This window comes from Meleagris gallopavo, chromosome 22 (assembly GCF_905368555.1).
Source record: "Meleagris gallopavo chromosome 22, MGAL_WU_HG_1.1, whole genome shotgun sequence".
Classification (NCBI taxonomy): domain Eukaryota; kingdom Metazoa; phylum Chordata; class Aves; order Galliformes; family Phasianidae; genus Meleagris; species Meleagris gallopavo.
In genome coordinates this window covers 12,465,133-12,490,071 of record NC_139425.1, presented here as the reverse complement: position 1 = coordinate 12,490,071, position 24,939 = coordinate 12,465,133, and the positions used below count along the sequence as shown (strand labels likewise).

The 24,939-nt window shown below is 43.0% G+C and overlaps 1 protein-coding gene across 4 annotated transcripts in view; it reads left to right on the top strand.

Moving 5' to 3' along the window:
- The window catches only part of DOK5 (docking protein 5), a 34,153-nt gene extending 9,968 nt beyond the window's left edge, over positions 1-24,185 (top strand). The window contains exons 2-9 of one of the 4 annotated variants that reach the window (XM_085241662.1): positions 6,222-6,329; positions 14,740-14,854; positions 14,934-15,074; positions 15,829-16,018; positions 16,887-17,022; positions 21,242-21,298; positions 21,519-21,639; positions 23,590-24,185. In XM_085241662.1, coding sequence (XP_085097788.1) covers positions 6,222-6,329; positions 14,740-14,854; positions 14,934-15,074; positions 15,829-16,018; positions 16,887-17,022; positions 21,242-21,298; positions 21,519-21,639; positions 23,590-23,657 — 936 coding nt within the window. In that variant the 3' untranslated portion in view covers positions 23,658-24,185. The remainder of the gene's footprint in view (positions 1-6,221; positions 6,330-14,739; positions 14,855-14,933; positions 15,075-15,828; positions 16,019-16,886; positions 17,023-21,241; positions 21,299-21,518; positions 21,640-23,589) is intronic. The other 3 variants (XM_085241663.1, XM_085241664.1, XM_085241665.1) reach the window with 3 other exon arrangements.
- The last annotated feature ends 754 nt before the right edge of the window (positions 24,186-24,939 follow it).

The window sequence follows — 24,939 nt, the reverse complement described above, 5'->3', positions numbered from 1 at the left end:
CAGATGTTAAAGGAATGAAATCAGATACTGAGCTCCAATCTGACATTTTTAAGCTGTCACTGGCAAGAGAGGCTTTCTACTGTAAATGCTTCTTGGCACATGGAGGCACTCTCTTCAAATGGCCCAGTGGCACAAAGCTGATCCCTATTTGTGTGCTGGTGGATGAGTGGGGAAAGTGGTTTCAAAACCCAGACCACTCCATGGCAGAATTTCTAAGTCTATGAAGGAGGGCCTGGAAGTGGAAGGATGCTTTGGGTAATGCTCTCTTTCTGAAGATACCGCCTCTAACTCTTGACTTCTGCAGAGAGGGCAAACTGGAAGTTGAAGTCTTGCTGTTAATATTTTTAGGCTGTGAAATTTTCAATAGTCCTTAGAGAAACTCAAAAAAAAAAAAAAAAAAAAAAAAAAAAAAAGAGAGTTGAGTTCTCTATGAAACAGCATCATTTCTAGTTTCTTCTGCAAATTCAAGCCATTGAGCTGTGAGTAGAAATGAGAAAGAAGTGACTGCTTTGCAGAACTCTTAGGATACCTGTGTGGGATGGGCGCGTCCTGAAACACAGTCCTGACATCTTAATAGACATTTTAAATAAGGACAGATATCACTCTTCTGTCTTGGTTTGTGCACAGGTCTTACAGCCAGTTCTGGCCAGTGCCAGAGTTGGACTTTGTAACTTCAAGGGAAACATGTAGCAATGTTGAGCAATTTTGTGCAGGGGGACAATATTACTATTTCAATCCCTATTAGCAACTGTGGATGAATTCCTACTGTAAAATATTGTTTTGAAGATGAATACTCAGTGTGAAGGAGGGAAATTTATCTCCAGAAATGTGTTTCTCAAGGGAAAGAGAAATCTAGATTGTTTTCTTTCATCTCCCGGAGAAGACTGCTTGATGTAAGCCAACTTTGATTTATGCAGTCATTATAACCTGATCACAATGAATAATGCAATATAGCTTACTCATAACACACTAACGTTAAATAGGTATTCTGGGAATGGGAACTTGTCCCATTGCCAAGTACAGCTGTATCTTTACAGACAATGTAATCAATTTTGTTGTTTATTTTACAAAGCCAGTGAACCAATCTACGTCTCCCTGCAGTATTTAGGTCATGCTAAGCACGCTTCAGAACAAGTTAGGTGTGTTTACAGCTCTGTGGTTCTTTCTAGTAATCCATCTATTTAAATACAGGAATTAGGATTCAGACTCTTCACACTACCTGGCTAATTTTGTGTGATCAACTCCCCTCTGGAAGGGTCTTTTATCCAGAACTCAGCCTTCTGGACACTTCCTGATAGAATTGATCTCAGATGCTCAGATGGTTTTTCATTTGCGGCTGGACATGCTTTAGTGGGTGAGCTATCTACTGCTCTTGGGTAACATGACAGCAATTTTTTGTCCTATAAGAACATTCAGGAAATACAGTGATAAACTTATTTGTTTTTGTGCTGTGCCTTTGCCAGATTCTCTGTTTCTGCAGGCTGTTGGTCATAAAAGATAAGTTCCTAGCAATTGCTCAGGCTTTCTGGTAGTCATCTCAAGCTGTATGATAGCACTTTCATCTACTGCTTGTAAAAAAGCTGTTTGTGTTTATCTGACAGCAAGTTCAATGTCCCTATAAATGCAGCTCATTGGAATTCTTTGGTTTGGGGCAGAGCAGAAAAACACAGCACAGGAATGAAATAGGGTAGCTTTCCCCAGAGGCTCGCTTCTTGTTTGCAAAGGAGAAATTTGCCAGATGACACTTTGTGCTACTGACTCCCTCTTAAATAACAAAAAAGGGGTGGGATCGTCTGCTCCAAAGGAAAATACGCTTGCTTTGCCAGAGTGTATTGGATGACAAAGGTGAAGAAATCTTAATTTTTTTTTTAGTTTTAAACTCCCCAGCCCCAAGGTAAGAGAAATAGCCAAATATTTAGAAATTCAGGGGAAGGCTTTTTCCAGAGGCTTTTAAAAAATCTGTTGCTGAGCAAAGCATTGAGGAGTGGCATAAAGTTACTACAGACCCAAATGTAAATTTTAGTTGCTAAATTCAGAGGTTTGTTTCCTGTAGCAGTGTTTTCTCCACGACGAAAAAGTGACATTTTGGGAACTCAAAACCTGGCTCCATTCCTGGCTTTTCTGCTCACTTTGGAGGCGGTGAGGTGATGCTCCTGCCTTCTCACAGCCAATCCCAGGGCAGAGCAGGCTTCGGGCTGTCACGTAGCACAGCCAGCCTCTGGTTTCAGTTTCCATCTCTGCGTGAGCATTCTAAAACCACATCTGAACCCTGAAATTAAGCAAGTCAAGAAATTTTTCCACTGTGCTTGGCCAGATGCTGACCCCTCCCAGCTGAGATCACTGGTGCCTGTGCTTCACGGTGCACTTCCCCACTGGGAGGCGGGGATGGCTGGGCAGTCCTGCCTGGGTGACGGGGAATGGCTCTGAGAGGCAGGAATCCAGATACTCAGATTGCATCGTTCCTTTGAAGTCACTCCTTGACTTCGGTTGTGGTTATGATTTATGTCAGCTGATCCTTAGAGCCAGAAATAGCAGTGGTTTGCCTTGACCTTGGACGTTCATATTAGATCACCTGCCTGGGGTTCAGATGATCCACTTCATGGGCAGCCACATTATTTCCCTCCAGTTTCATGTTCTTGGCTGTTGGAAGCTGTAATTTTTAGAGACTGTAGGAAGTAGGTGCTAATTTTTTTACTTGAATTAAACTTCAGGTTAGGCATCTTGTAGGATCCTGCAGGGAGAGCTTTGGGAGTTTTAGGTGTTACGCAAATGACAGCTCTCACTGTTCTCTCTCATCTCATCAGTTCCTGATTTGCTGCTTGGATTATCTAGTCACTCTCAGTGCAAGTGTTTGGAGTGAAAGTAATTAGAGCAGTACTTCAACTAATTCCTATTCATATAGTAGTAGTGTAAATGTTGATTTGAGTGATAAGTGAGCTAAGTGTTCATGCTGAATAGGCACCTGGGGGCGTCTGGGGCTGCTGCTTGTAGCTGCTGTCAGAACAGCTTCAACAGTGTAAACAGTTCAGGTACTGTTGTCAGTGTGAAGAAGTGCTGACAAGCCTCAGACACATACTCCATCACGATGGCATCAAAGACCTAATTATTTGCTCTGTATGTGCTCCTAATGGGGTCTGTCATTAGCTTTCTGTCTTGGGCTCATCACCAGCTCTTCTGTGCATTGACTGCATTGAAGGGCTTTCCGTGTTCTTGCATAGAAGTTGAGTTCGTGCAGCTTCTGCTTAGTTAAGGTGGTGCTGGGTGTTCCTCTGCAAGTTATTCATGTCGTGGGATCACTGAAATGATACCGTGATAACGGACACCCATTGCTGATGGCAGCTATCTCAGGATTTCATTTTTGAAAGTGCTAAGCAGGTTTTAAGAGAGCTTGTATCTTCTTTTTGAGTTTGTTCCCATAAGCTGGTAGGCAAGAGTTAACAACCACAGCACTGATGTTAATGGGATTCTAACAAAAACAAAATACTTGACAATACTTTAACTATTGCAGCCCAGTATGTAAATCTTATTTTCGTGCTGCCTCTAAACAGCTCTTTAACTTGTCCTCCTGTTTCCCCCACCACCCAGTAACGGTGGCTGTTTTGTTGCTGGGAGCACTGAATAAAGCTGCAGTGAGGGATGAATTGCATCAAAGTCACTGGTGCAGAGAAGGCCTAACATTGGCTGTTGATGTTTCTAGAATTTCTGTAGCTGTATGGGTTTAGAGAACTCAAAACTCTTCTTATAAGACTTTAAGCATCTTTCTATTAATTTAACGTCCAGGACCCCTGATGGTGAAACCAGATTGCACAGTCAGGTAGTATGCAAACATACAATTAAATTCTGCAGTCTGGAAGGAGGCAGTTGTACGACAGATGAGTAATGGCATTTCATTAGAGCAAGTGACTGCCTAGATAACATGCAGGAGAACTGAGGATTCCTGGTTACAGTCAGTGCCTTGAGAAATGCAGGCATTTCCTTCCAGCTGGTGTTGAGCTAACTATGTAAACAATACTTATTGTTCACAAGCATTTGTATTACAAGTGGATTACAAGTGTACCTTGGGATAAGACCCAGTAGTAATGGTATTAACGAGGTGATGGAGCCTGTGCAATTACACAGGTGGTTTGTTAATCTACTGGTGCAACTAAGTAATTGCAATTCGGTACTTATGAGATTAAATCTTGTCTGTGAGCTAAGCTGCTCCCCTGTTCTTTGGGAAATAACTCTTCTGATGAGAATGCTACCATTAGATGCAAAAAGAGGTTTTTTTTTGTTTTATTTTTTTGTTTTTTCTATGGGCTACCATATCAATAGTAGAGCATAAATTGGAAGGAGGTGGGTCTCAGCCATGTTTATGTACTCAAGCACAGTTTAAGTGCTTTTCCTAATTCAGGACCAAAACAAGCAGCGTAGTGCCTTAACCTGGCAGGTCAGAACACAGATACTCTCGCCTTACTTCAGCTCAGAGATGCCAGAGAAAGGAGAGAGCTGATGCAGGAGGAGGAGGAAGTTCAGATGGGGGACCTTTGTGCCCCGATTTTCCTCCATTTCACTCAAATTAGCATCATGAATGCCGTTTGTTCTTCATAGGCGTAGTTACTTGGGTTGGCATGACTTTGTCCTGAAGGCAGTGATGTATTGTGTTAGAGAACTGCTGTACTGTGGGAGCAGAACCAAAACACAAAAGCTGAGTATCTATATTTGATGCTGATTTGGCTCCTTTGCTTGCATGTAACGATTGGTTGTGGTTTTTTGTTTTTTGTTTTTTTTTTTGTTTTTTTCAGCTTTTTTTCCTTGATTCTGTTCTAAATTCAAAAATTAGTCTGGATTAGTTGTTGTTGAGCTACGGCAACCTATTCCAGTAACACCACTTTACAACCACCTCCCATGCTTGTATGGAGTTGATTGCTAATGGTACTTATGTTCCCAGCGGCATTTGGAAGGTTGTACTCCTGGCCAGAGGTGGAATGAAGCTTTCTTTCCTTGGACAAGGAATGGGTGTCCACAAGGTTGGAGGAATAAAATGACTCCCTGCACAGCTGAAAGACAGTGGAAGAACAGACAGCTGGTCAACTCAATCATTTTCATGCACAGAAAGAGTTACAGCTACTTGGTTGTAGCTACTTTTCATGGGCATTATTTTGTGCTGGATACATTGGTTTAGAAAACTATCAAGGGATCCAGGGTTGGAGCTCTCTTGTCTGGTTGCTTGTTGGGCACTGGCTTGGTGGGAGGCAATGAGACGTTCTGAGGGGTCCCATCACTGATCAATCCATTTGTGCTACCCTGGGGCCCTGCCAGAGCTGTGCACTACTTGGTAACCGCTGATAGGAACTTTGAAATCACACTACTTTTAGTGGCAGTTTTGTTTTATTTCTGTCTTACCAGGTGTCACTTTCGAATTACTGATTAAATGTCGGCTGTGAACAGTTGGCAAGGCTTAAGATTTTTTTATCCTCTGTGCAGACAGTATGTTATCTAAGTTTTGAATGTAATAAGATGATAGGAAGTGCAGCACAGTTGAAGACTAGGTGGGAAGATTGCAAGAAAGGGGACAGAAGTTTGATAAATGAATTGGCAGGATGCTGCAAATATGGAAAGGTGTTTCTTCAGTCACTCTGTGCAGAAAGAATCTCATTCAAGTGACTTGAATTTAAATATTTGGACTTTGAAAGCAAAAGGACAGTTGTCAGAATCCTGTATTCTACCATGAAATGGTCTGTCCAGTCACTCAGTTACCCAGTAATTGAGCTCCTTTTCACTGTGTATCCACACTTACTCTTTTACATAGGATACACACAACAGCTTTGCCAATTCATGCACCTGATGGAATTTCATTCCTTGTCTGCTCAAGCTTTGTGTCTGTGTTAAGCATATGAGACTGGAACAAATAATGAATTAACATTGAAAAGTGTATCCCTTTATTTTGAAAAAGCTGTTTCCTAGAAAGTCCTGCATGTACAAGCAGGATGGCTGCAGCTTCTTTCATTAGCACTCTTCGTGCAAGCATCCTCTGTCTTTGTAAGAATTTATGACCGCAATGGCATGCAGAAGAAATATGATGTAAGTGTCCATTAGCTTGATCTTCATTTTGTCTGAGCTACTGAGAGCCATTAACTGTATCTCCAGAGCAGAATCTGATTTATAAGTCTAACTTCTATGCAAATGTTAGTGATATTGAAGTCACTGGAGATGCCAAGTTTATTCTCTTGTGTTTCTAGATTTACCAGAGATGCTGGTTAGTATTCAAAAAAGCTTCAAGCAAAGGGCCAAAGAGGCTGGAGAAATTCTCAGATGAACGAGCTGCTTACTTCAGATGCTATCACAAGGTAAGACCTGATTATATTCTTGTTTATCAAACTTGTTTCACATACAGTTGGGAATAAAATCTGAAGTTGTCACGTATTAATTGGCCTGAAAACTGGAACTTTCATTTTCTACAATCAAGGTCCAAAATCCATTTGTATGTTCCTTCAGTAAAGGAAGGGGAGATCAGGAAGTTGGGTACCTAACAGCTTGAGTCTTGTATGTGTGGGAAGGCACTAGACAGCTACAGAAATGATGGACAACTTGCAAATCTTCCTTGCAGCAGTGATGTGAAAACCTTTGCTGAATTCAGTGATATTAAAAGAAATGTTGCTTTCCCTCTAATCACTTCTCTGGAGTTCTGTGTGCATTTCATACTCATCTGAGAATTTACATGTGTAATTCTCCTGGGCATGGAGATGAAAATGAGAAACCCTTTAATTTATAATCATTGTTGGCAAAAGCTTAATATATTAGAAGATTAGGATTTATGTGCATAAATTGCTGGGAGTCAGCGAGCACAGCTCAGCTCCAGGCTGATCTGCATTTATTCACTTTGACATACGTTTAGGAGGAAATCTGGAGGGAATACTGAGTCTGAATTCAGCCTTGTCATTCTGCATGCCGTATAATTTGTAACTGATTGATCATAAAACCTGTGGTTATTTGTAGTAAGTCCTGCCCATAAATACTCCATCTACATTTTGATTAAGGAACTTTCAGAAGTAATGAACGGTATGTCTGAGGGTAGCACAGTGTGTATAAGACAGCATCTAGCCTTCTGTGAAATGCTGCATTTATATCAGTGTGGCTCTGTCAATCTCATGCAAGTGTATATTTCTTCCACTGTACAAATGTAACACAGCATCGGGTTCAGATTAGGTAATAGATGTGAAATCTAAAAGCAATCTAAATGAAGCTGGATTTCTTTTTCAAGAGAAACCGAGGCTGCCCTTTAGTTCTAAAGCCATCAGCTATACAAGTTGATTGGCCCTGCTTGCTTATAACCAACCTTACTTGAAGGGAAGCTAATGAATATTAAGTAGTGTTCTCTGGCTAAAATGTGTTGACTTACAAAGAGCAGATGTGGCTTAAAATGGCTTTATCCTTTTTAAAAAAGCTTTTAAATGTGTGAAATTCAAAGGTGGGCAATGATGCAACTTCCAGCATTATTAACTGGGTGGTGTTCAAAGAGAACATGCCACTGCTGCTCTGTGTTGCACTGCAGTTGAACTGATTCTTGTAAAAACAAAAACAAAACCCAAAAACATAATAATTAAATGAAAAGAAAAAGGAGAAACATCTTAATATGACGGTCTTCAACCAGCACTACCTCTTAACTGTTTTTATCTATCTTATTAATGGGCATTGATGCTCATCATATCATCCAGAGCCTGGAATAGTCATTGCTATTGTTACACACATCTGGTCAGCACAAGCTGTTGAAGGCAGAATCAAATCTAGAAATTGGAGGAGCCCTTGCTCACCCCATCAGTCTTTGTGGAGATTTAACGTATCACAAGACTGTGAAAATGAAAAATGGTGAATGCAGTGAAAGTTTTAATAGCACCTGCCTCCTTCACTGGAGTGTTAAATTGTTTCTTTATTGTGTGTGTGTGGTGAATTAAAGCACAAATATTACTTCAGTTCATTAGTGGAGAGAGCCTGGGGCGCCTCTTGTGCTGGTCCTGCCCTCAGTCTGAGCCAGAATGGACTGAGGCATAAATCATCTTAACCCAGGCACGATTCCTTATCCCTTTGGAGTCTGGGTTGGAAGTTCAGTGTTTCTGTCACACTGGGGATCCAGTTTGTTCGCAATTGGGAACATGAGGGCTATGTCCTACTCGGCAGCCCTGTCCCAAAGGTGGAATTTTGACATCTTTGCTACTCCCACCTTGCTGATGTGACACCACCTCTTCTCCCTGCCCCACGCCTGGGGCCTCCCCACATCATTTTAATGGAGGAAGATTTTCTTGTGTTGCTGCCATCATCCATTGTGATATCAGTAGTCTGTGGGTTCCTGCAGGAGATGATAATTGCTAGCTTGGCTTTGTGGACGTTCAGCTCTTAGACTGCTTTACTTTGTGCTTGCCTGAATCTCCCATATGTACTTCTGAAAGAAATGATGTGTGGGCAAGATGGAATGAATATTTTTTATATAAAACATTCAAATACTTATAATTTAAGTGCATCTCTGTCTGAATTTCTTATTAAACGTGATCTAAAGGATCCAGACTTGCGGTTAGTTGACAAAGTCAGTGACTAGGGAAGTTTAAAACAACAGAAGAAATAATACTTCTGTGTAATATTGACCTTTAAATACTTTTTAATCTCCATTTTTTTCACATGAAAAGGTTGAAGTGCACTAATATATAGGTCATCTGAGAATGGTCATATGTAACTTAAGAAGTGAACTGAAATTTTGCATGCTCAAAATTACTTAATTTGGGTCTACAAGGGTGAGAAAATAATCTGGATCTGGGGTGCGAAATCTGGGCAGAGAATTGCCTTTCAGGTAACTATGGATTTCATTTGGTAAATAAAAATAATCATCAAAAAATGACCATATGCTTTAGCATGGTGATGTTGGAAGAATGAAGGAATTCATGTTTCTCCAGGTGATTTTGAACTCTGCAGCGTACCAGAATAATCCTTAATATTCCAACACAAAACCAACTAATTCCATACTGCTGACAGGACTATGCTGATTCCTTGAGGGGATCTGAATTTTCATTCCATTGTGTTAATCTTGCTTTGAAACAGCAGAAGCAATTTAAACAGTCTGTCTAGTTATGGAATAATCCAGTTGGAAAATTGAATTGTCGTTTGTAATTGTTTTCCAGCCTTGCTCATGCGAAACTGTACCAGTGGCAAATTAAATGTTGAAAGTATGACCACTCTGTTTATAACTGACTGTTAAACGTTTATTTTAATGAATGCTATCACTTAACTCCAAATAAAATGTCTGCTTTGAGGTTTTAAAAGAATTAAAGCAACTCACTGGGGATGTTTTGGTGCCTTTGCCATGCAAGTATACATATTTACCAGCAGATCTTGTGCCATGAATGGAGCTGGGCTGGAATGACTGTGCTGTATTTACCATTGAATTTCCCCTGGTGGGACTGGGATGTTCTGCCTACAGCCCTCTGCTGGGTGAGTTTCCAAGCAGCTGAGAAGCATAAAATCCTTAATTAAGATTGAAACCAAAGATGCATCCAAACCACTGAGTGTGGCAGTTGTGTAGGCAATAAATATGATCCCTCGTGTTCTGATCTGAAAGGCTCCCCGTATTTGAGAATTGTGTCCTAATTCAAAGAGTTGTTTGAATTCACAAGGCTGCTAGGGCCGTTTTCAGTCAACTGTGTGTTTGGCACGTTAGAGGAGGGGATGGAAGAGAGGGAAAATATTTTCCAGAGTGTTTCTGGCCATGGTGAAGCTCTATCTGCTTGTGCTGTCGGTCAGGCAGTGAATGCTTAATCCCTTATCCTGATTCAGGATTCCTATCGCACACCTCTGCAAGTTATTTTGGTCTTTAATCAGGTGTACTTCAGTTGTATGGGTTGTCACCTTTGATGTAAAGGAGCCCCGAAAGCAGAAGGGAAGAAAGGAGTGTGCCAGGGAAGGGCTGCGACCCTTCTTGATAGAATAACATTCCTCCTGTTCTTTCACTGTTAAATAGTGTTGTGGGCCTGAGATTTGTGGCTCATCCAACTTCTTAGAATTAAGTTTATAGATGTACACTAATTTTGGCCAAAAAACAAAACAAAACAAAACAAAACCCAAAACTTATTAAACTATGACAGCACTTTTACAAGTCTAGCAGGAGAAGAATAGCAGCCTGGAATACTGGCAGGTGCTTGCTGCTCCTGACTCTTTTCCAAAGCCCGGGGAGGGGAAATTAGCTGTCTGCCACTTCTTAGTGTGAATTTGGTGCGTATGTGCCAGACAATTTGAACCATCTGTTGTGAGAGCAATGGTGAGGCTCTTCAGGTTGCCTGGGTAATGAGGGTGCTCTGTAGCACCTTGCAGGGCGATGCAGCAGGTTGGGTGCCAGGTTTTTGACGAGCTCTGCCTTGGGAGCACAGGTGTGCTGTGGAGGCTCTGCAGCAGGATCTGCTCCTTGGCCAAAGCTGGGCTTTGCAGGAAGGGGCTGTGCCATACCACAGTTCTTCTGAAAGGTAAGGCCAGCTCCAGCAGTGCAGCCCCAAAAGGAAGAGAGGGCGGTTGCTATGTTTTTGCCAGCTGTAAAAATCAGGTGCTACGAAGTTGTATTTGGGACCCAAAGCATGTGTGAGCTGAAAGATTGAATTTGGGGATCCTCTGCATGCTATGGCTGCAGCCACAGACTTCAGAAAGATTCCCAGTGTGCCAGGTTTGCTCCCTCTGTTGTTCTCCCAGTGTCCTGTACTGCAGTCTTGGTCTGAAAACAGCCCAAAAGAGATTGGGAAGGGTCAGAGGTCAGCCTTGGGGCTGCCTGTCCTGCACACCTGAGGGAGGTGTGTTGGTCTCAGCCAGTGCAGTTCTAAAGAAACAAATGCCTCCAAGAGGCAAGGAAGATTTTCAGTCTGTGCTATGAGGTGCCATTATACAAGAGGTCTCCAGCAGTCAGCACAGCACTAAATAACCCCAGAGCTGCCAGTTATTGTAGCTAGCATTTCTCCAAATGCAAACACCCGTTTTCCCAGCTCATGGCTAAAACATGAGTCACAAGTGATTTGATGATCAGTTAAATTAATGACACAATGCTATTGATTTCAGTACATCCTCAAGATAACACTCAAGGGATGCATCACATGCAGTGTTATTTGACCAGGCTGTGGAGCAGGGCTCTCAGAAGGAATGTATTCACAGTATGTGGCAGCTGTGCTTTTCAGTACAGCATTCATAGAGTACATAAAGTGATTCCTGGAAGCACCTGCCTGCAGTTTGCATATTTGGGTTGCTCCCCTCTGCATCCTCCCTGATCCAGCACAAAGTACTTGGAGGTGGGGACAAAGTGGTGAGGAAAGACTTTACGTTAGAGTCTTGTAACAGCGTTAAATAAGGCTTCATTCCAATGAACTGTTGGCTGGTATCCTAGAAAGGAAAAATAGACCACAATGAATACTGTGAAGGCACAGTACTGTGATAAGGGATAAATGATGTTTCTGATAATCTGTGTTGCCTGCTTCGTAGCACAGTGTGGTTAGAGGGAGTATGACAATAAGGAGCAAATGCAGGAGAAGGTTTAATCAAATGAAAATAAATTTTTGTGTTCAAAGGATGAACTCTGGGATTTCAAGCATGAGCTGCATCTTGGAAAATCTCTGTTGGAATATATTACTCTGCCTTCGAGATTATTGTAGGGAAAGTGCTTCTTTGTAACTATCTGACCTTTCAGAGAAATTTGTAAGGAAAAAAAAATAATATTGCTATTCTCAATTCCAAAACAGTGAAGCCATTTTGCTCATGCTTACATTTAATAATTTCTAAAGGGGAATGTGGTTGTGCATTATGCTGCCTTCAGGTCAGGACACCCAGCCACACACTTCTGTTCCCCTTGGGTTTTGCATAACTCCCTTATGGCCCAATGAAGTGACTAGCACAGAGTGACTGTCCTCACTGAGGAAAAATGACTGCTGTCATGGGCTGCAGGGTGAGGGAAGAGCTGCTATGTAATTTCTGGTAATCTTTTCTTGACTGGGAGAACAAAAAAGAAAGGAAAAATGCTGGTTTACAAGTATGGCTGTAGCTTCTGTACTACTCTATGTAATGACCAAATTAGGGTGACCAGCTGGTTCTGATGTAAAGCCTTAGACCAGAGGGGGTCCACAGGTGTGTTATATTTGGCAGGCGGAGATCTGAGTCCCAGTGGCTGGGCTAAGAGATGATGCAGCTTAGAGCTGCAGTGTGGTTGTGGCACTGAGACATAAGCAAGAGTGCAGAAGGCTTTGGGTTGGTAGGGGTGAGCTGGGGTTGGAGTCTAGATAAAGGAAGGTGTGATCACAATTTGCTCCTTTTATGTACAAACACAGCAAATGCTTTAATCTCATCCTTCTCATCTTTCCAGCAGTGCTTTGAACATCCTCTCCTGTCTGGCCCAGAGGTGCATGACTCAGTCTGAGCACAAGTCATTAGTGGTACTGCTGGTTGGTTGGTTTGTTTGTTTGTTTGCTCCCTTTCAAGAGCCAGCAGCCTCCTGTGCTGCCCAGTGCTGCGCTCCCTGGTGGGGCTGCCCTGCAGAGCTGCATGCCCTGGGAACTGGCAGTGAGCTGGGGTAGTGGTTCGTCCTGAGCCCACAGTTGCCACTGGATCCCACAGTAGCAAGGAGAAGCAGTTTTCTGTATAAACCTTCTCTGATCATGCTGCTGAGCATCTTGGGATTCATTACACTAGACACCAATTAGTGTGCTACCCAGCAGCAGGAGTGTTAGACACCAGATTTTTTTGAAATGAGTTTTCAATTAGAACAAATCCTGGATAACTAAATGATTCGTTACCAAAATATACGGCCCAATTCTGCTTCTGCTGGCTTCTGTACTCACAGGTACTTGCTCACTCACTGGTGCCAATTTCATTAGCACATCCACTTGCAGAAAATGTGCTCGCAGTAAATGTCAGGATAGTTACTGCCCTGAACAAAAAGTCTAACTTTAGTTTCTTTCCTTATTGCATTTGAATACTTCCTGGCAAATGAGAGCTGAACCTGGCAGCTGGCAACTCAAGCTTGACCTGTCATGTACTGAGTACGATGGGAATGAGCCATGACAGATTTGTCATATTTAACAATGAGTTTGTCAGTGTCTTGTTAGCACTGGGGGATGTGCTTCTATCACAGGATTTCCTGGAAGAGAGAAAAATCCTCATGCAAAATTAAGCACGATCAGGAAGTCTCGGTTTTGACACTTCTCAAAATCTTGAGCCCAGAGGCTATAAAAACCTGACTCCTAGATTTGGCAGCTCTGCAGAAGGCTTGATGTGTTCCCTATGGATGTTTCTTTCATTTTGTTATTCCTGTTGCTAGCAGCTGCAGAGTGAATTTCCAGACCTTATGTGTGTTGCTTATCTGGGGGATAGGCAGCCCACTGGCTGCCCTTCCAGTCGTAGATCTCCAGGGTCTTGCCTGAAAGTGTGACTTTAACTGTCCATATTCCCTTGCTAAAAGAGAACAGGCAATAAATTGACTCTAAGGAGAAGGTGATTTAGGGTTAAAGGCCGGAGGGATGCAGTAGGTGTGCTGGGGAACCCAAGGAGCTGGGGGGATCAACCCCTTTCTGGACCCTACCATGAGAAGTTGTGGCAATTCCCAGATCTTCCAGATAACATGGATTGCTTCATTTCTTCCTTTACAACTGCAAACATAAGAGAGCGTTGCACAGCCCTAATGAGACTGAAGAAATTAAGCACTTTGGTTGCGGAGTACAGCTTTGGGAATGTTTTTGTTGAACTCCTTTCTGTCTCTGCAGTCCTTGGCATGTAAAAGAATCAGTGAAGCTATTTCTGATATTTCAGTAGAGCTTCCTGATGCCTTGTCAGGGTATTAGTCTTTATACTAAAAAGAACTTAAAAAGTGAAAAATTTCTCTTCAGTCAAATTTATGAACGTTATTGATGAGGGTGAGCATGAAAAGTGGAGGGTGAGCATGAAAAGTGGATGCTAGAGCCACATGAAGGAAGCATGGCATGCATTTCCTTAAGCTGTGTGTGAGGTAACAGATACGTGTTCATATTTGTTGGATTGAAAGAGATTCCAATCAATTTTTGGCAACCGAGCAAGAGAAATCTGCATCTGCAAATCCGAGAATTCATTCTGTGAATCTTTAAAGCGAACAAACTTTCCAACTACAAAAACTGTGATCTTTTAAAAAAATTATTTCAATTTTTTATCATTATTTCCTCTATGGGCCATTATAACAAACCACCAACTTTCCATAAACACAGCTTCAGACACTGACTTTACACCATTCTCAGTTTTGTCCTTACGATGGAAACCATGCTGGAACTGGATTTGCTCCACCAAATGGGAGACTCTTTCAGCTTTCTCTCTTCACCTCCTTTTATTTCTACTGCAACAGGTTGGTCTTCGAAATGTCCTGCCTGTAAGTATTTCTCAAACTGAAGTGAGCTTTGATTCTACCTGCATCTTGGCTTAAATGCTGCTTAGGTCAGTTTGCACTGAAGCTTATGTGGATGAGAGGGAACTGGAGAATGTCTCCTTCACCATCCAGACTCTCCAAGTAGATTGCACAAGATGATTCACGTCAAGGCTGCGTTTCCTTAAGGGCAATCAAATATTCTCTCTTTGTCTGTCCTTTGCTGCTGAACATAATTCTTTTTTCAGCTTCTCTGATCAATAGTGGATATATATCTTTTTAGGTCTTAATTACATCTCCAAATCGTTGGTTTTTTTTGTGGTTTGTTGTTTTTTTTTTTTTTTTCTTCTTTTCTTTTCCAGGTCACAGAGCTCAATAATGTGAAGAATATATCACGGATGCCAAAAAGCACGAAGAAGCATGCTGTTGGGATCTATTTTAACGATGACACTTCTAAAACTTTTGCTTGTGAGTCAGGTGGGTAAAATGGCAATGCCCATGAGAAAACATGAGAGCATCAATTGTGAAATCATATATGTATTATACCTACACACAGACTTTCTGGGCATTTATACAGAACTTGAGGCAGATGAGTGGTGCAAGGTATTGCAGATGGAGTGCCTTGGGACAAGAATTAATGACATTAGCCTTGGAGAGCCTGACTTGTTGGCATCGGGAGTGGAGAGGGAGCAGAATGGTATGTACATAGTGATTGACTTCTTAAGTCTTTTGTTACTTTATTTTAAAGTCATTTGGACTGCACATAAGAACATAAAAAATAAATTGGTACCAAAAATTGTTTTTTGGTACCAATGAAGAAACCAAGTCCCCCATCCTGTTTTGTTTTGTTTTAATTGCCACCAGAAATAATGAGCATGGTAATAAGGTGCTGTAATTCAGGGCTTTAGAATTATCTTGGAGTAGCACTTTTCCTCTCAGACAATTTAGCTGACCTTGGAGAAGGAAACTGTATTTTTGTTGTGTGTTTTCTTGTATTGTCTCTGTACAACAGTTTCAGCCTCTGACTGAAACTATTTATCAACACTGTTAAAGCAAATAATAAATAACAATAATTGCATGCAAAACCTGAGCCCTTAGCTACTTCACTTTCCTATGCAAATTAATTAATTATATGCACAGAAGCACTTGCAGTGTATTTATTCATGCACACAGTTGTATTAATTGTTTGCAAATATCAGGATTATGATGGTGCAGTTCTCTTCTGCATCTCAACACATGCCCATGTGTTTAATGCCCTTTGAGCACAGTGTTTTGATTGCTCCAAACATTGACTTAGTTGAGTTGTTGGAAAGAATTGAGTCTTTATTTTTGCAATAATTGTTCAAAGTGAAATAAGATCTTTTAATAGAGGTGGAAAATAGGAAATTCCTTTAATGACTTTGACAGTTATCGGGCAGGGATTTTAGACTAACCTTTTGTTTTTCTCCCAGAGAGATTCAATGTGTATTTGATGCCATCCCCTAACTTAGATGTGCATGGGGAATGTACCTTGCAGATAACATTTGAGAATATCTGTCTTTGGGACATCCAGAATCCCAGAGTCAAACTCATCTCTTGGCCATTAAGTGCCCTCCGACGCTACGGGCGGGACCCTTCTTGGTTCACCTTTGAAGCAGGGAGGTAGGTGTGCATTTGTTGCAGTGCATCACTTTCCTCCATCATTCTGAAGCAGTGGAGCAGGGAGTCCTGGTTTTTGTTAATCGTACTCCTGTTTCTATCTATTATGACAAATGGGTGTGTAAGAAATGGGAATGCAGTTCCTCCTCCTAGAGGTGTTGTTCCTTATCGCTTCCTGCAGCTTGAACTTAATGAACTGAAGTCTTTGTATGGCTGAAGCGGGAGCACCTGTTGGTTGAACTAAACTCCCAAATCCTTTTTAAGGGCTGTGGTTGCTTTATTTTAGATAAGCACATTAAAGAATTACAATCGTAAAAGAGAAACACATCATACAGTTAACTTATCTGGAAAGAGAAGAGGCATTTAAATGTCCATCGTCTGTACTGCTGAAGAATTTAGTTCTCTGAGGAAAAGGGATATGTTTTTAGTTCTCTGATTGTGCATGAGCTGTGGTAAGACTTTGCCGTTGGGATGCTGAGGATAACGTGTTTAGGGTTTCAAGTGAAAGACAAAGCTCATTACAGGCAATATTAAAACCCTGAAAGGGGAAGAAGGAAAATTAATCCCCTCTTAAGTCTAAATCTCAAAAATCTGGGTTTTGTGCATCAACTCTCTAGAGCTTATGCACTTTCAAGGGTAGTACTGACCTGAGTCTGTGTTTGGCCAAAGTAATACCCGTGTGGGTTAAAACAGTAAGATTGTGCTCGGGCTGTTAAAGCCCAAGTAAATAACTTTGTTCAGTTCTTCAACAACCTTTGTTTCGTACTGCTTGTGCAGTAATGGCTCTAAAGCTGCACGGCGCACTGCTACAGATCCTGGCGAGCAAGTGAAATATCTCACATCTGGCTCCTGTCTGCTCTCACTTTGGCAGGATGTGCGACACAGGAGAAGGACTGTTCATCTTTCAGACGCGAGATGGGGAAGCAATCTATCAGAAGGTTCACTCGGCTGCTCTGGCCATAGCAGAACAACACGAGCGCCTGTTACAGAGCGTGAAAAATTCAATGGTACGGCTGTGCGCTCCGCTTGCTGTTTCACGGAAGTGAGCGATGCCTCACTGTGACTTTCTTTAGATTCACAGGCAGAAAGCAGTCTGAGCATTGCTCTTAGTAAATTTGTCTCAGTTATTATATTTAGGGTAGTGTTTGGATCCTTGATAAGCAATCCCAGTTACAAACAACAGGGAAATGTATAGTCTTTGATATCTGTGGTTGGAAAACCACTGGTGTGATTTAATACAGAGACAATGAGCTCCCATCAATCCGTAGTTTCCTTTCTCATTAACTTCTTCTAATTAGTCACCATCACGAGCTTGTTTAGAAATATTTCTCATTAATCTATTTGCAGAATGTGGCTCGTGCTCAGTTTTTTGTTTGTTAATTGATGCCTATGCTTGAAGCATGACTTGGCATGAGTTGTATGGCTCAGGTTAACCTGTGGGAGGGAGGACTACATGTTTGTCTGAACCCTTGGTGGATGCCTGTTTTTTTACAAGTGCTTTTTGTGTCTGAAAACTCATTTTATGATGCTCATTACCCCTAGAAAGTATAGGAGTGTAAGATGCAAAGTTAACCTACAAACTGAAAACAGATAGTGTGGGATCTCCATGTGCGATGACAAAAGGAGGCAGTTTGATGGCACTTGCACCTAGCATGTTTCTAGGTCTTATTTTGTTTGTTTTCTCATGAATCCTGTGGAGTCAGAAGGAATCTTCTGTTCATCCTGTGTCACAGTCAGTCTCTACACTGTAGGACTCTCAGACTTTAGAATGCATAAAACGTTCAGAATGGTCATCTATGGAAGAGCCTGGCCATATGCAACTTCTCTACTCCAGGCAGTACTAATTGGTTCGTGCAGTCTGCAATGAGAACTATGTCTTTTCCTTTATAAGAAAAGTGCTGCTGCTATCCACATCCATGTCTAATCCTTTCAATAGTTTTAATCTTTTCCTGAACTTGAGACAGAATGGAAGTCTAATCTGTGATAGGAAGCTATTTCTTTTAACAGTATAATGAGGAGGAGCAATAGAAAATTATTTCCAAGTGTTCTGACTGACTCTGTGTACTAGATAGCTGATTCAGCCCAATGTGCAGGTGGATGGGTCATTCTGTCATTGCTTGGAGAGCAGGTGAGCAAATGAGTGAGAAAGCACAAAAGACTCAAATCTGTTTAGGGGTAATGCAGGCCATATATGCCCAATTCCAGCAGGGAACGGGCCGGTTAGCATGGCAGTTTCCAGTTGGTGCTACCTAGTTAACTTCTGGCTGGTGACACCTCAGTAAAGCCATGTCCATGAGGACAAGAACTGACCCAAAGCCTGTCTTGTTCAAGAATGCCCAAAATTCCCTGATTTGAGACAGATGGGAGATGATGTAAGCATGCATCAGTAACTAACTGAAGCAGATTAGAATTAGCCTAGTCTACGTCAGCATACATAGCAAACATTTGTAGCACACCAGCATCAGATGGGACTGAGCAAGCTGTTGAGAGCATGAATTTTTTTTTTTTTTTAAAAAAAAAGGCAATTCATTAGCTTATACCTCCTGAAGTGAATAGGTTTTCAGGCTATTTCATATCAGTGGTTTTGCATTCATGTAATAGCATCTTTAATACGCGGTGTCTGACAGTATGCTGTAAAATCTCTGTTTTACAAGTGCCCATACACTCAACAGATGCACAATTGCTATAGATTTCAGTAGAGAGCAGCTGTACAACCTCAAAAGCTTTTTCATGAACACTGTGTCCAACCACAACCCCTAAATCTAGTTTTATAGACCCAAGTGCACTAAACAGGAAATAAGAACATATTCCCGTCGAACTGAAAGCCTTGTAATTTAAGATCTGAATATAATTGCTTCAGACAAGTCCATATGCCCGTGAATACAAGTCTCCCAAGTCTGTCATAGAAATGTCTGGTCCCAGTATAGTCAGGCTTAGTTCCTTCTCTTGGTTTCAAGGATGCTCAGATTTAGGAGTTTAGACAGAAGATCATTACATTAATGCAGAGATCAGATGGCTGCTTTTGCTGATCACAGGATACCTTGTGAGGGTCATCTTCATTGTTCAGGTTGATTGATTTTCCTGGTACTTTAATTCTGCTTGAACACTTCCAAGGGGAGTCTAGATAGAGGCTTGCACTTCACGCCCAGTGGTCTGAGCTGCATTAGGTCATTTTTGTCTCCAAGAATTATTAACCCCTTGTGATTTTTTTGTATTAGTGAAGCTAGAGCTACTATTTACAGAAAAGATAAATAAGAAATGGGAGACACTGGTGGTGAGACATGAAGTCTCCTCTGAGTGGCTTCTGCTTTCCCCTGGCTGCTGCTACATCGGTGAGGTGAGCATGGGAGACAGGGATGTGGTGCTGAGCACCTGAGAGCTCCTGGGGGCTGAGCAGTAAGGGGGAGTTGGATGTCCCACGCTGGTAGAGCAAATGGAGCTGCCAAGTACTGCTGAGAGTGTGGGCTGTGATGTCTGACACCTCCCCAGCAGCCTCGTGCTCCATAGCTCAGTGTGTTGGTGCAGTGAGGCTGTATCTGCCTGTGGATGCTGCAAGGCTTGCAGGAATGAGTGTGGTGGGCTTCCTCAGCCAGAGTCTCACCCTGACAGCCTGTGGTGTGTGATGGCGTTCTGGGGAGGTCTGATGAGCTGACCAGGGTCTGACACACATTCGCAAGTGGGCTTCAGTTATTTTGCTTTCCAGTGAATTCAAAGATGTCTTTTTTTAAAGTGAGGAAAGAGCAAATTCTGCTTAGCGATGCATGAAGCTGTTCTGGTCAGTGGCAACTCACCTTGTCCAGCTGCTCCTTTTCTGCATTGCCAGACAAAGAAATGAAAAAGACCTATTCAAATTGCAGGCATATTTTCTTTCCTTTTGGAGCAACCTTTCAAAGCTAACTCGGAAGAATTCTTCTCTTAAGCAGGCAGTGGTTTTGCCTCCTGTGCTAGTTTCACTGATTGCTAAGAAGAGAGTGAGAGGCTGTGGATTAGGTGCCCTCCAATTAACAAGTTATTCGTTATATTAATGGTATGTGGAGTTTTATGTCTTGCTTGATCCTCTGCTTGCAGCCACTGCCCATGCATGTTCCAGCATGGAGTTCTGGCTGGCTTTGATCTGCTTATGGTGCTCTGTGCCTCTGTGCAATAAAGCCAGGCCATTAGCAAGCTATTCCTGCTTCCTCGGTTGCCACAGAGATACAGTGGGCTAATTGTGAGAATGAAATCAATCATCATTACAGCTGCTTTTGCTCTCAGTTTGAGGTGTTTTGATGAAGTGTTATGTATTCAGGACATAACATGTTAGTTCTTTTCCCCAGCTGTGGGTTTTCTAATTCTTTCCCATGCTGATTGAGATCAGGTCAGGCAGTTCTTCTGCCACCTCTGTGTCTTTATCTTCTTTCTCAGGCAGTGTCTTTTTCTCTATTGATACCCTCCCTGGCAGCTGGGCTGTGGCTCAAACTGCCTGAGTTTGCTGCCCGACTCACTTGTGAGTGCACCAGCCTAGAAGTGCCATCAGTGAGGAAGCACGTTTTGCTCTGGCTGTGGGTCTCTCGTTTGTTTCCATGGAGCTGTTGTGTGTGGTGACACCACAAGTGATGTTGGGGCATCAGTAATGGAGCTGTGATAAATATTCCGTGCAGTGGAGGTGGCAGCTCCTGCAGTGCAGTGACTCACACCCTTCCGACGTGGGGGGGTGTGTTCTAAAAGCAAAGGTTGATCTGGTTTTGCTTTTGTTTTTGTTTTGATTTCCCTTGACATTGCAGGCACAGCATCCACCATACAGAGGGAGTTTGAGGGTTTTGGTCCCTCTGAAGAACCTCAAAATGGCTCTTCAGTAACAGGCAGCTCTCTTGTAAAAGGTTCTGTCACCTCAGGTTTTGTGAAACTATAATATAAGAGCTTGCTCTTTTTCTGAAAAGCATTTTTATAAATAGAAAAGATCAAGTATTGGTCTTCACACTCAAGTCAAGTTTGGTATCTTCACACTAATGTTTTTCTGAGCTTTGGAAAGAGAATTTTAGCTCTATTATGAAGTTTATGGTAAAACCCAGATATTATTATCAGCCGGCATATGCATACTACTGAATTCATGTGAAACATGTCTAATCAGGTTCTTGCTGTGCTGAGGTTGTACGTAGCTTTGGGAAGCTGCTTACGTAGTTGTTGCATAGCTGTCAGAGGAGGAGCATTTTTCTGCCTCCCACTGAACCTCAGTTTCTGTTTCAGCTACTTGAATTAGACCTCCCTGCAGCAGTGCTGGCGCAGGAGCAGGGCAGCACGAAGGTGAGCTCTGGTGTGCAAAGCAGCGTGACCTCCTAACGTGTGGTGTGTGCCCCCAGCCTAACCCCAGTCAGTCCCTGCTGGCTGCAGGATGGGCAGATGGACAGAGGGAGACGCTGTGCTGAAATGCCATTAGAAATCTTTTCAGGCAGTGGTTGCGCTATTCCCTGAGGACCTTCAATGTGCACAACTGCCTCCTTCATATCCGTTTACTGCTTTGCAGCTTCAGATGAAGATGAGCGAGCGAGCCGTGTCCCTCAGCACCATGGTGCCCCTGCCCCGCAGTGCCTACTGGCAGCACATCACGCGGCAGCACAGCACCGGCCAGCTCTACGGCCTGCAAGGTAAGGAGGGGCGGGGGAGGGCTGCTGAGCCAGTGCAGTGTCTCTCCATCTCTCTGAACACTGATGCTCAGTCTAAGCCAGTTGCCACTGCTGTCGAATTAATGGAGGGAAGTGCTTATCCAACCTGAGTTGGAGAGGTTGGCGTCAGAAGGATGCTTGTCTCGCTTTTCAGTGGAGAGGTGACTTCATGGCACGGTTTTCTCTCTGGGTCTGTGTCTGTGATAGGAACAGCAGGTCCACAAGCCCACTGGGCCAGAAAAGGGGAAAGGGAATGAAAAGGAAAAAAAAAGTGGCAATGATCTGAGGAGGAAAACAAACTTTGTTTACTAATTGGGATTGCAACTAATAAGTAGATGACAGAGTTTCTGAAAATTGAAGTTCTTACTCTGATCCATCAGGGAGCAAAGAGAGTCTCTTGACTTCCACTCAGTTTCATTTTTCCCTCTCCCTGGAAGATGGAAATGGAAAGTGAGGTCTTCTAGGATCTGTAGTTAAACCGTGGAGGTGAGGAGCCTTGGCGAGGCTGGGTCTGCTCCTGGTCCTGGACTTGGTCAACGGTTTATGCCTAAGGGATTATATGTCCACAATCAATCTAAGATAGGACCTTACTGAAGCTAACAGAGCCTAAAACAATGACTTACAGAGGGTCCGTACTGGCAAGGCGTCTTGGTGTGAAGACGTGCGGGATCTCTGTGCAGGCACAGCTCCAGGTGGGCTGCGGGGTCCTTCCGGAGGGCTTCTGTCCCGGCTGCGCTCCGCGGTCCCCGAGGGCCATCTAGTGGCACGAGCTGAGGGATGGGCTGCAGCTGGTGCTGGTGAGCTGGGAAGGAAGGAAGGAAGGAAGGGTCGGGGTACGCAGAAGAGACCCCGGAGGACAGGGTCATGGAACAGACGGGACGCGTGGTGCAGGTGGGGCAGCCCGGTGCTGAGCGGCAGAGCTGTAGCTGGCTGCGGCTTTTTTCTCGCAGTGTATAGACGGATGGAATAACGCTGTGCTTAGGAAATCTTACGGAGGTGGTGGATTTGATTTATTTATTTATAGCTTTTTTTTTTTTTTTTTCAGCCCCTCAGATAGGAGGAGCAGTAATGATTCTTAGATACTTATTTTATACATTTAAATAAAGCAGGAGGCTCCGACCTTTGCAGAGCACGGAGTGTCAGCGGTTGTAGTTAGAAATCCCCAGGGCTGACACCCCGACACGCGTGGCTGCGCTCCGTTCTCATCCCTCTCTCAGTAACAGCTCGTCGTTTTGTCCCGTTCCTTTTTTCGAACGCTAGAGGGCGCACGCAGCACGTGAAAAGCCCCAGCGAAGCCTCTGCCGTGCTTCGGACGGAGGGCAGAGTAATGCAATAGAAGCAGCACGCGAACGCCTATTGGCGCTGGTTCGTACCGGGATGCGGGCAGGCGATGCTGCGACACACGGGAGCCCATCAGGGCACTGCTATGGCTGTGCCTCAGTGTATTATTAGTTATTAGTGCAGTCATTCAGCACTGTGTTGAGCCAGCGTAAACATACTGTATGGGGGCAGACCACTCGTTTTGTATTTAGAACAGCTTGTTAAACTGGAAAGGGGATCCTTGGAGATCGTGGTCGTGAAAAAGCAGTAAAAGTCTTTGAAAAATTCTGGTCTTCGAGAAGGAAAAAATAAAGCCATGCAGGCAGTGTTGTAATCAGGATAGATAGTGAAGTTGTCTCTTTCAGCTGTCGGGGACTGTCCCAGTGGCATCCTGAGTATTTCCAGTTAGAGCACATTGCCCAAAGCTTCAAATGCTTCAATTCATATTGTAAATCTGAGTGAAGTTGTTTCTGAGATGTAGCAGCAGATTAATTATAGCTATCCCTACTTAAAGGCCTTAAGCTGTAGTTCGCACAGTGATCTACAGAGCGCTGAGTACAATCGCTGCGCCTCACTCAGTGTTGTTCTGTTTTTCATCCTGGCACACACCAGATGTTTCAAGCCCTATGAAGCTCCATCGGACAGACACGTTTCCAGTCTACAGATCAGACCATCGATAAAGGGCTGCCAAGAACTTTACAAACTCTTTGTCTTCTGATGAGCTGCCCGGTGGATGACACGGATGATGCAAGGCAAGGATAGAAACACTGAGAAGTGTGGGCTGGATGGGAAGTTACTGCAATACAAAGCTGGTGTGTCGTCTTTTGTTTTGTTTTTCTTTCCAACTTTGCCAAAAGTAAAAATGATTCTGTAGAAACTGGGGGTGGGAACAAAGCCATCTCACCCTGCAGTGGTTCTTTTCTATCCTACAGCTGGACAGACAAGTCGCTCCCTAAATATTTCCAAATGTTTTTGTATGATACCTATGTTGTAAATAGAAGACTTTCCTGTTGTAGTGCGGTTTCATCCTGACTGTTACAGCTGTCATCCTTGTTTGTAATGCTTATCTTCAGTTCTTAACAAGACTGTTCAGCATAACTCCCTACCTTTGAAATAGTGGCCAGTTTTAAGCAGCTGTTGGATTCAATCTTTTCCTGTTTGAACCCCAATGGAGACTTGGTTTCTTCCAATTAAAAGCGCACTCTCTATCTTCTGTTTCCTGTATTTATTTCCATCCCTGTAAACGTTTGAAATAAAAACAATTCCCAGTTAATTTGTGGTGCAGCGCTTCGTGTCATCACCATCAGCACAGTGAGCAGAGCTGCTGCAAAGCCAAAGGGACAGCGGGGGGGGGGGAGGGGGGGGGGATGAGGGTCCCCCCTCCCATCTCTAATGACAGCTCCTCCCATTGAAGTGTGGGGGAGCAGACTGAGCAGGACTCTCACAATGCCACACAGCAGAAGATTTTCCTGTTTTGTGACCACAACCACAGCATGTTCCACTGCCATAGAGGCACCTTAATTCAAGAGAAGAAAAAGACTTCCAGAGTAGCTTGGTTGGCTTCTGCATAATGGCCAGAAAACATAAGAACAGTGGATAGAAGGCTGTGATTATCCTGATTACAAGTGAAGCCCTGCATTTAACTGAGTGTATTTAAGTCATTAAGTTTTGCTTGCTTGATGGGGGCCATAAGTAAGTTGTTTCAGCATTTCAGTGAAACAGCTGTATTTCTATGGGTTGGTTTTTGTTTGTTTTTAATGTTTGGACTGCTGTTGATATTTAGAATTAAAATTGTTAGCGTTTAATTCCGCCTTCCTTCTCGCACCTTGCAGCAGAAAAGCACAATTAATATTTAAGCAGGTGAACAACTCTTGAAGCTTGTGACTCACAGCCAGAATGTCGTTAATTTAAATAATCGCTCAGATAAATGAATGCAGTAAGAGTCGTATCCGAGTCCTGCTG